We start from the raw sequence: 10691 nt of genomic DNA, 5'->3' as shown, positions 1-10691 counted from the left end.
TGTCTTTAGAAAAGACTTCTAAGAGATAACACCAAAACATAATAAAATAAAACATGATAAAACAAAAACCATCGCATTGAAGTTGGACAAGACAACCCAATAGATGGAAAAGAGCCCAAGAGAAGGCACAAGATTCAAAGACCCACTCATTCACACACTCAAGAGTCCCATAAAACCCTAAACTGAAAGCTATAGTCTATATGCAGAGGACCTGGTGCAGATCCGTGTAGGTCTGTGCTTACTGCTTCAGTCTCTGAGTTCATATGAGCCTTGCTCAGTTGATTCACAGGGCCTTGTTCTCCTGGTGTCTTCCATCCCCTCTGGTTCTTACACTTTTCTTTTTTGTGGCTCTTACACTCTTTCTCTTCCTCTTCCACGGGGTTCCCTGAGCCCTGAGGGGAGGGATTTGATGGAGACATTCTGTTTAGGGCTGAGTGTTCCAAGATCTCTCACTTTGCATTATATCTGGCCGTGGGTCTTTCTATTTGTTCCCATCTGCTGCAGGAGGAAACTTCTCTGATGATTATTTCCAGCCTTTTACTTGCTCAAACAATGCTATGGCATCAACCACGTTTATATGCCATTTTATACATAGGCAGATAAATCCAGGATATGAAGTCAGAGGAGGGGACTTGCTAGAGCAATGTTTTTTATAGTTCTACCCGAAATGTGTAACAGTTCTTACTTCCTGCTATTTTGCCTACATGTTACCGAACTTAATGTAATTGGAAGAAGAGTATTATCAGTATAGTTTTAATGTATTTTTCTTATGAGTAGTAAAGATGAGTGTTTTTATAGTTAGAAGCCAGTTGAGTTCACTTTCCTGTATATTGAAGTGCTGGATGGTTTTAGGTCAACTTGACACAAGCTAAAGTCATCTGAAAGGAGGGAATCATCTCACAAACCCTGAAAAAAATAAATAAAAAAGAAAGTGACTCCATAAATTTGGGCTGAAGGCAATAGTGCAGGGCATTTCTTAGTTAGTTGATGGGGAGGGCCCAGCCCATTGTGGGTGGTGTCATCCCTGGGCTGGTGGTCTTGGGTCCTATAAGAGAGCAGGCTGAGCAAAGCATGGGAAGCAAGCCAGTAAATCAGTTCCTCTCCATGGCCTCTGCATCAGCTCCTGCCTTCAGGTTCCTGTCCTGTTTGAGTTCCTGTCCTGACTTTCTTTGATGAAGAACAGTGGTGTGGAAGTGTAAGTCAAATGAACTCTTTCCTCCCCAAGTTGCTTTGGTTATGGTGTTTTATCACAGCAATAGAAACCTTGACTATGACAATTAATATCTTATTTGTCATGTATTGTGGCTTCATGACTTTTTCCACATTAGAGTTACTGCTTTTTATAAAATCACACTTATTAATATATAATTTTGTTGTTCTGGATTTGGGGTGATGGTTAAGAAAGACCTCTTATCTCTCTCTCTCTGTTTTTTACTGTTTATGTGTGCTCATGGATGTGTATGAGGACGTGTGTGCCAGGTGCTTATGGGTAGGGTAGAGGACAACCACATGGAGCCAGTTCTTTCTTTCCAACTTTGCATGGGTTCTGGAGTTTGAACACAGGTCCCTCGGTGTTGGTGGCAAGCACCTTTACCCGCTGAGTCATCTCACTAACCCAAGACTTCTCATTTCTAAGGTTATAGAACATTCCAGTCATGGTGCTCGTTGATCTGTTTATGACTTACTTAAGTACTCTGAAATATTTATTAAAATTAAAGGTTGATATGTAGATGAACAGTCTTATTAAATAAGAAACACAGAGCCAATTGCAGAGTTAAAAGCCCAAGAGGTCAGAGCCGTAGCTGAGAGCTGAGTTTACCCTTCACTGCCGCTGCTGTCCTTCCCCTCAGCAAGAGACCTACTTCCTGTGTATCTGTCTTTTTATAGACTTTCTGTTCTGCCTTCTCATTGGTTGTAAACCCAACCACATGACCTCCTCATCACTGCCTGTTTATACAGACCTCCAGGTCTCTATGGTTGGTATTGAGATTAAAGGCGTGTGTCTCCATGCTGGTGGTGTCCTTGAACACACAGAGATCTGCCTGTCATGTGATCAGGATTAAGGGCGTGTTCTGCCACTGCCAGACTTCTGCTATGGCTTGCTATTAGCTCTGACCCCCAGGCAACTTTATTTATTAACATATGAATAAAATCATATTTCAGTACAAATAAAATATCACCATATTGATATAGGCACTCTGGTGAGTGCCTGCAACCCAACACTAACCTGGATTGATGACCTGTCTCATTGTTGCAACGAAATACCTAACAAAGGCAACTTAAGGAAGTGTTGGTTTTATGTGGTGACATGTTGTTATTTATTAAGCAATGCTGTTTACCGTTCGAGAAAAGCCACGAGGTTCGACAAAACCTGTTCTAAGAATTTATTAGAAGGAACAGAGGGGAATATGCTTTAGGCATATGGAAGGTTGTGCATGGAGAAAGAGGAAGGAGGAGAAGAAGAACAGGGGAGGAGTCTGTGACCTGCTTTTTATGGATCCCCCCCCACATGTGGATATTGGCTCACATACCTATGCCATGCATGTGCATAGACTGCATGCCAATTGCATGATTACACACAAGGACGTAAGGTATGACTAAGCCTCTTGCTTGGCTACTGGACTGCTCATGTGCAGTCGGTCATGTAGCGACAGGAAGGAAAGAGGGAAGGGTTTATTTCCACCTACAGTTCTAGCGAATACAGTCCATCCTGGCAGGAAGGCATGGCAACCGTCATGAGGCAGCTGGTCCCATCGCATCCGCAGTCAGGAAGCAGAGAGAGATGAATGCTGATGGTCAGCTCATTTTCTCCTTTTTACTCCAGCCAAGAAAGGGTAACAATAAAAGAGGACAAAGTGCTTGCTAGTGAGTTCATATGTATAGTGTGCTTCATGTAAGTCCTTTGAATGTGCATTCTCAATGCAAGGTAATCCTTAAATGGGAACCACATGTGATTCCCTAAGGGGCTGCTACCTTACCCAGTCACCTTGATTTTTTTTTCCTGGACCTGAGGACCTAACCCAGGGCCTTGAGCTTGCTAGGCAAGCACTCTACCACTGAGCTAAATCCTCAACCCTTATTTGTTTTTTGTTTTGTTTTGTTTTGTTTTTACAAGGTTTCTGCATATGGTTTTGGTGCCTGTCCCGGATCTCGCTCTCTAGACCAGGATGGCCTCGAACTCACAGAGATCCACCTGGCTCTGCATAGTAGTAGTAGTAGTAGTAGTAGTAGTAGTAGTAGTATTGCACATCTTTAATTCCAGCACTCAGAAGGCAGAGGCAGGCGGATCTCTGAGTTCGAGGCCAGCCTGGTCTACAGAGTGAGTTTCAGCACAGCCAGGGCTACACAGAGAAACAAACAAACAAACAAACAAACAAACAAACATTGTAGTGGAGTGTCTGGTCCCCAGAGGAAGTCCTTTTCCCAAGGTCAGGCATTTGGACAAGGGCCTCCATTCCCTCAGAGGCTTGAGGAAAGTTCCTGCTTGCTAACGGGAGCCATTCTTGTGGAACTTGTGGCCCTTCCCTTGATGTAGGGGTGGAGTTACTGAACCTTTGAGAACAATAGGCATTTAGATACTTGCTGAACATGTTGCTTTGTCTCAGGAAAAAAATGCTCAATAAAGTTAATGGCCTCTTTCATCCCTGAATCATTGAGCCTCCTTTCAATCTTGCCTGTGGCTAAACTATTGTACAATTATAGAATCTAAAAGGTGGAGCCTTTTTTCCATAAAGTGGCAGCCCTCCTTCACCCTCTGATAGTGTCAGTCTCCTCGTCCCCTTCGCTGACTCCACTCTTTGGGACCTGAACCCTTCTGGAGCTGTACTCGGGCCATTTATATTTATGTCCATCAACTAATGCTGCTTTTGAAGTGGGCAGCAGTGTCAATGAGACTCATAACTCATCAAAATGATGAGAGTTAATGATGATGGAGGTCAGTAAGATGGCTTAGTGGTCATAGAGGCTTGCTGCCAAGCCTGACGGCCTCAGTCCAATCTGGGAAAAAAATCATACGGAGGGAGAGAATCTCCTCCCACAAGTGGTCCTCTGCCCTGCACATGCATGCTCTGGCATGGGTGCATACCCTCCCCCCAACACAGATACACATCCACACGGCTGTCCACACCAAGAGTGACTGTTGCGGAGAGCTCAAGCTGCAAATAAAACATCTGCCTCCACCTCCTCAAGGCCCAGGGAATAGCTCGGAGGAGGGACTGGAATAATGGAAGAGCTGGAAAATGGGGAGGAGAACTATGACATGCTGTAGTCTGGACATGCTGTGGCCATTGCGCTCATGCACTTACTGCAGCTCCGATCACCTGCACAAGACATGCACAAGATCGAGCCAGTCAGCGTTCCAGCAGGGCTGGAGGAGGGCTCACCAGGTTCAAACTCTAGTTTAGTTGTTCCAGGCAATAGATAGCTTCTGGAGGAAGAGGAGTCACTTTGTGGGTGTAGCTGCAGGTCGATTGCTCATGTTCCCGTGGATGGCCCCACACCCATAGGCGTGCATGCAGGGCTAACTGGACTCAGTAGATTATTATTTTTTTAGAGTGAGGGATAAGAAGGTGGGGGGCATGTCAGGGAGATCGGGGCAGGGGGAGGAGAGAGGATGAGTTGGGGGTGAATACAGTCAAGGCATGTTGTATACATGTATGAAACTGTCAAATAATAAAAATATTTTCAAAGACCTCAAACAAAAGAACAACAATAAAGAAAAGCACATTCCAGAAAGTCAATCAGTCAGTCTGTCTGCCTGTCTGTCTATCTATCTATCTCTATATATAAACCAAAAATTCTCCTCAGTAATATATTATCTTGCAACATACTGCTACCCAAACCTAATGCAAAAAGCCATACTTTTATTGTGTTTATTCAAATAAATTTGACATACTGCAAAAATTTACCCCTGAAAAGTAGAATTCAGTGTTTTCTTTTAACATATTCAAATATGTCACCATGATCAGTTTAGGACTTTTTTTGTACCCCTAGAAGAAACCCATACTCAGGAGGCATTGCTGCTTATTTTGTCGATGCTAGGCAAACATTTATTTACTATCTACTCGTACAGATGTACTTAGGATATTTCACATAAATAGAGCCCCACAATATGTAATTGTGACTGTGCTTTTTCCCACTTAGCATGTTTTCAAGGGTTATCCATGACATACATGTTTCAGTACCTTACTCTTTTTTATAGCTAACAATAGTCTGTGGTGTGGATACACACTATATGCTATTTACCCACCCATCAGCTGATGAACATAACTGTTTCAACTGTTTGCTAACAGTTCTGCTGTGAACACGTGCGTTTTCTTTTGTGTAAACAAGGTTTCCATTCATCTGGGTATTTACCTAGAAGTGGAAGGGTTGGATCATGTGGGGATTTTGCTTAATGCTATGAGGAACTGACAGACTGTGTTTCTAAGTGTCTCCATCTTTTGAATCCCTGCAGATACTATGTGAAGGTTTACATTTCCTTACATCCCTGACAATGTTGGTCATTATAATTTTTTATTAAAGCCACCATGGGTGGTTATGGGGTCTTCCTTTTTTTTTCTTCAGTGTTGGGCTCAAATCCAGGTTCCTGCACATGCAGGTGCTCTGCCATGGACTGGAGTGTTAGCTCAGGGGGTAAGAGCACCGACTGCTCTTCCAAGAGGTCCTGGGTTCAATTCCCAGCACCCATATGGCAGCTTACAACATGGGATCCGATGCCCTCTTCTGGTGTGCTGGTATATGTAGACAAAAGACCCATATACATAAAATTCATAAATAACTCTTTAACAAGGAAAGTTCTCTACCACTGATCTACACCCCCAGGCACACTTTATATATTTTGGCTTTCTTAGCACCCATGTCTCATTAGCTTCATGAAAACTGTGACTGTGTATCTCCTGGCCCACTATCATAACCCTACTGCTTGGCCTAGTGACTGCCAACGGAAAACAAGTAGAAATACTTGTTTGGTGACTGAATAAAGGGTAAAAAACAAAACAAAACAAAACAAGAAAAACAACCCTTGCTTGCAATTTGCCAGATGTGCTATGTAGAGCAGATCACTTAATTTCCTAGAAACTCTCTTCTCCCCAGTGAGATGGGTGTCTTAGTCTAGATTCCCTAGAAAGCAAAGGCTTTCTGTGGCACCATTTTGTTGGGGAGTGTAGCTATAGGAAGGAGGGGCCAGGGATCAGGAGGAGGGACTGAAGGCATCCTTGAGCTTCTGAGAAGTTATGTAACCTGTTTTCCAACAATCCATCGGAGAAGCCAGGTGTGATGGTGGTGTGTGTCTGTAATCCTAGCTCTGGGGAGCCCAAGGCAGGATGAGTGTGACTTTGAGGCTAGCCTGGGCTACACAGAGAGTTCCCAGGCCAGGCTGGGAACAAAATAAAACAAAACTCATCTGGGGAGAGAAGGGTAGCAAACAAGCAGCTCTAAATGCTAATTCTCTCCGATCCAGAGCCTCCAGACAGACACAGGTGTGGCTCCCTAAGCTGCAGTTGGAAGGTTGGAGCCCACGAGGAATTGGCTAGCACAGCAGCAGACTTATCCTGGAAAGTTCGAGGTGTGTGACTAGAAAACACACCTGGCACATATTTAGCAATCAATTAAAAAGTCAGTTACTATTAGCGATACATATTTGTTTCTTAAATCTTCCTCTCTTTCTCCCTTCATTTTCTTCCCTCTTTACTTTGTCTTTTCCTTTCTTTTTTTCTTTCTTTTCTCTCGCTGAGGTGATTTTGAAGTCCACACAGAAAAATCAGCGGAGAAATACCAGAAAAACGCAGGAGGAAAAAAAAGCAGCAAAATTGATATGAAGTTTGAATTGGAAGATTAAGTATTGGCGTATGAATAGACAGAACCAGAACGTAAGAGATGTGGTTGTTGGGGGTTGGGTGGAGTGGTGTCATCAAGACTTCCACAGTTGAAAAGGCAGGTAGGTTAGACCACATTTTATTCATTGGAAGATTCCTGAAGCTTGGAGCATACCCAAGGTTAAGGTGATTAGGCATCACATTAAAAAAAAAAAAAAGAATTGTGGCCAGGCTGTGGTGGCACACCCCTTTAATCCTAGCACTTGGGAGGCAGAGGCAAGAGAAACCCTGTTTCAAAAAATGAAAAACAACAAAAAATAGTGTGTGATCATTCCTTAGGTGCTGTTCTCCGTGTGTGTGTGTGTGTGTGTGTGTGTGTGTGTGTGTATGAGCATGTGTGTTATGTATGTTGCCCTTGCCTGTGCACTCACTTGTGGAGGCCAGAGGTTGACCACAGTTCTTTATAGTTTCACAAGCTTCCAGGATCTGTCTTTCTCAGCTCCCCAGGGCTGGTATTACAGGAATGCATTGCTGTGCCCAAGAATGCTGGGATTTGAAGTTTGGCCCTCATGCTAGCACTGCAAGTGGCTTACCCACTCCCCTCCGGCCTCACATTGTTTCTGAGACAAGGTCTCTTACCCGGACCTAGGGGCTTGCCCACTCGACTAGGCTCAACTCACGGGCAAGGAAGCCTCCAAGAATGTGTCTGTCGCCCCAGGGCCAGTTTCTAAGTTGTCCTCAAGCTCGTTACCCACTGACCACCTCCCCAGCGAGGGTCCACAGGGAGAGAAGCAACTAGCTGAACAGGCACAGCCTGTACACACAACTTTGTACCTTTGGATTTAATCTCATGAGTTAATCAGTTAAAATACAAAGAAACATTTCAAGTCACTTGGCCAAGAATCAGCAGCGAGGCGAAGGAACAAAAAGATGCAGATGATGTGAATGGGAGAAACTGCCTGAGAACAAACTGTTTTCTCAGGAAAGAATGGAAGGTAGCTTGGGGCTAGGGGTGGGAGGGCCTACAGGGACTTACTGTCCTTTTAGGAGTTGAGACAATGTATTTATGGAGGGGAAGAATCTGTCTAATAAACCTCGCTTAGTCACTGCCTGTGGTTATTGTTTATTTAAAATAACAGTGGATGGATCTACGATCCCGTTTCTGGATAATGTTTTCTCACAAGTTCCACCCTTCTGCTTCTCCAAACCCGTCTGGGGTTTGGCAGCTTTTCTTTTAACTTGATTTGCACAAACTGCCAAGCACGCCAAGAGGATTTAACCTAGTAATTACATCGAAAGAGATTTAGGGCTACAAAGACGTGGCATGAGACTCAAGAGGTTTAGTGTCGCCATAAAACGATCCTAAGGTCGGCTGTCCTAACTGTACAGCGCGCTTCCTGTGCCCTGGCTACTTTACAGCCCCAGCTGGAGGCAGGAAATAAAAAGTTTTACAAACACAACTCATTAATTTCGTTTCACCTCTCTACGCTAGAACAGAGTGAGTGCACGAACGCTTTTAAACAGCTGGGTGTGGACGGCTTCTTCTGATGCCTGGGAGTCCCCCAGGCAACGATCCAAGTTCTTCCTATGGGTCGTGGGACCCCGGGGCCACATTGGCTCAGGAGCTGTCTCGGAGGACAGACAGGGATGCTAAGGGCTCAGCGGGGTCCGCCCTCCCGTGGCCTCGGCTTCCGGGATCCAGGAGAGGCCTTGCTGATCGCTGGCGCCAGGCCGGACCGTGAGGGAGAGAGGGAGAGGAGGATGACAGCGGGGTCCGTCACCGCTGCCGGCCTCAGGTCCCACGACGGATGAACTCTAAAGCGGCGGCGGCGGTGGCGGCGGCGGCGGCGGTGGCGGCGGCGGCGGCGGCGGCGGCGGGGTGGCCCGCAGTCCGCCGGGGGCAGGAGGCGTCCAGCCACGCCCCTCGCTCGCGCCGCTTCCGGCACCCCGGCCCCGCCCCGCGCCGGCGCTGCCACATCCTCCGGTGACGTCAGCGCGCGCCGCCATATTGGGAAGCGCCGCCGCCAGTGCCGCCGCCAGTGCCGCCGCCGCCGCCTCCGCTCGGGATCCTGGGCTGCGTGGGGCCACAGGCGCGGGCGGAAGGCGCCCCTGTGTTACCCCGCCGACTCCCGGCCCGCCGGCTTCGTCCAGACCCGGCTCCTCATGCCTGCCTTCGGCCCCGCAGCCCACGGACATCGCCCCAGCGCCGAGAACTAACACGGAAGCTCCCGGGGCCGGGGCCGTGAGGGCGAGCCGGCCGGTCCCGCGTCCCTGTCGGTCCGGTGGGGCGCTTCGGCCGGAGCCATGACCTCGCTGACCCAGCGGAGCTCGGGCCTGGTGCAGCGGCGCACCGAGGCCTCCCGGAACGCTGCCGACAAGGAGCGGGCGGCGGGCGGCGGCGGCGGCGGCAGCGGCGAGGACGAGGCGCCCAGCCGCCGCGACGAGCAGGACGACGACGACAAGGGCGACTCCAAGGAAACGCGGCTGACCCTGATGGAGGAGGTGCTCCTGCTGGGCCTCAAGGACCGAGAGGTGCGGGCGCGGCGGGCCGGGCCGGGCCGGGCCGGGAGGGGTGGCTGGCGGCGAGGGGGCGCGGGCTCCAGGTGGGCGCCGGCCGAGGCCGCACCTGCCCCCCCTGGCTCGGGGACCCTGCGTCCTGGAGCGATCAACTTGTCCCGAGGAGTGTGGGAGTCAGCTCTCTCTGGCGGGGCCCTGTGCGTTCCAGATCCTCCTCCCGGTACCGACCCCCGAGTGCTTGGATTTTTCCTCCTCCTGTTCACAAGCACTCTTCCTTTCGAAGTGTTGGCGATCTTTGCCATTTCTTCCTCGCTTTCTTCTGCAAACGATTGCAATTCCAACCTGAGACAGCTCGGTAGACCCAACGACTCGGAGGTACCGCCGCTCCCAACTATTGAGTCTTTTGCAGGTTTTAAGACCTGGGGGAGGTTCACGGATCCACTTGCTGCCGGCCTCTTTTTATGGAAAACTTCAGTTACGACATGCTGTTAAGAATTAGCAAAGTTATTTTACTGGGTATTGTTGAAAAAGTCAATGCAAAATTGTTACGAAACCTAGGAAGTAACTTTTTTTGGGTGAAGTGGTTTAAGTGAGAGACAAGTTAGTATTGCGGTTAGTTCATCCGTAGTCGCCCTCAGTTTTGCCATTTTAAAGGAGGGCTTTGTCGTGAAGTGCTGGTAATGCCAAAGTTTGCGATTTGATGAAAGGCCGCAAAGATTGAGATCGGCTCAAGTTGTATTCTGACTTTTGGAAAGGTCGTTCGCACCTCAAATATCCAGGAATTTTACACAGAAGTTGAAGAAATGCTAGTGACCGTCTCTTTTCAACATCTGGACCCTGTAGATAACGTTTCACCTTATTATATACCCATCCATTTAAAAAAGTAGTTATTTGTAAAGACAGACTTGCAGGTTTGGCTATTTCATAAATCATGTATGATGAGGTGGCCCGGAAGCTTGTTTCGTTTCAGTGTGGAAACTCTAGACAACACGTTTTGAGAGTCAGACAGAAAGGTATGGGTCTTGTTTTTTTAGTAAGTTTTCAGAATTCAGGAAGGAGAGCAAAAAAAAAAAAAAAAACCCAATTCGTCCCTATAAAAAAGTTTTCCAGGTCCCCAAAACTTACCAGCGGCAGAAAGGTGAGTTTTTTCCATGGACTGTTTGTGTTCCCCAGATATTAGGTACTGTCCAGAGAAGTGATTTCTTGATTGAAATGGTCACATGCCTTAATATCGTTCAGCTTGAAGACACTTGATGGCTCTCTGGCTGTAAAGGGGGCACAGTACCTGTTTACAGCTACAGTGAGGGAAGCGGGTGGTGGTATTATGTGTGTTTTGTTTTTGTTCTGGGATTTAAAAGC

The 10691-nt window shown here is 47.3% G+C and overlaps 1 protein-coding gene across 1 annotated transcript in view; it reads left to right on the top strand.

The window, feature by feature from the left end:
• Positions 1-9119: 9119 nt before the first annotated feature.
• The window catches only part of Golph3 (golgi phosphoprotein 3), a 32256-nt gene continuing 30684 nt past the window's right edge, over positions 9120-10691 (top strand). Inside the window, exon 1 of the mRNA XM_059276348.1 lies at positions 9120-9347. Coding sequence (XP_059132331.1) covers positions 9120-9347 — 228 coding nt within the window. The remainder of the gene's footprint in view (positions 9348-10691) is intronic.

This window comes from Peromyscus eremicus, chromosome 11 (assembly GCF_949786415.1).
Source record: "Peromyscus eremicus chromosome 11, PerEre_H2_v1, whole genome shotgun sequence".
In the NCBI taxonomy this organism is placed as follows: domain Eukaryota; kingdom Metazoa; phylum Chordata; class Mammalia; order Rodentia; family Cricetidae; genus Peromyscus; species Peromyscus eremicus.
The sequence above is the reverse complement of the archived record's forward strand: the minus strand, read 5'-3'. Positions and strand labels throughout refer to the sequence as shown.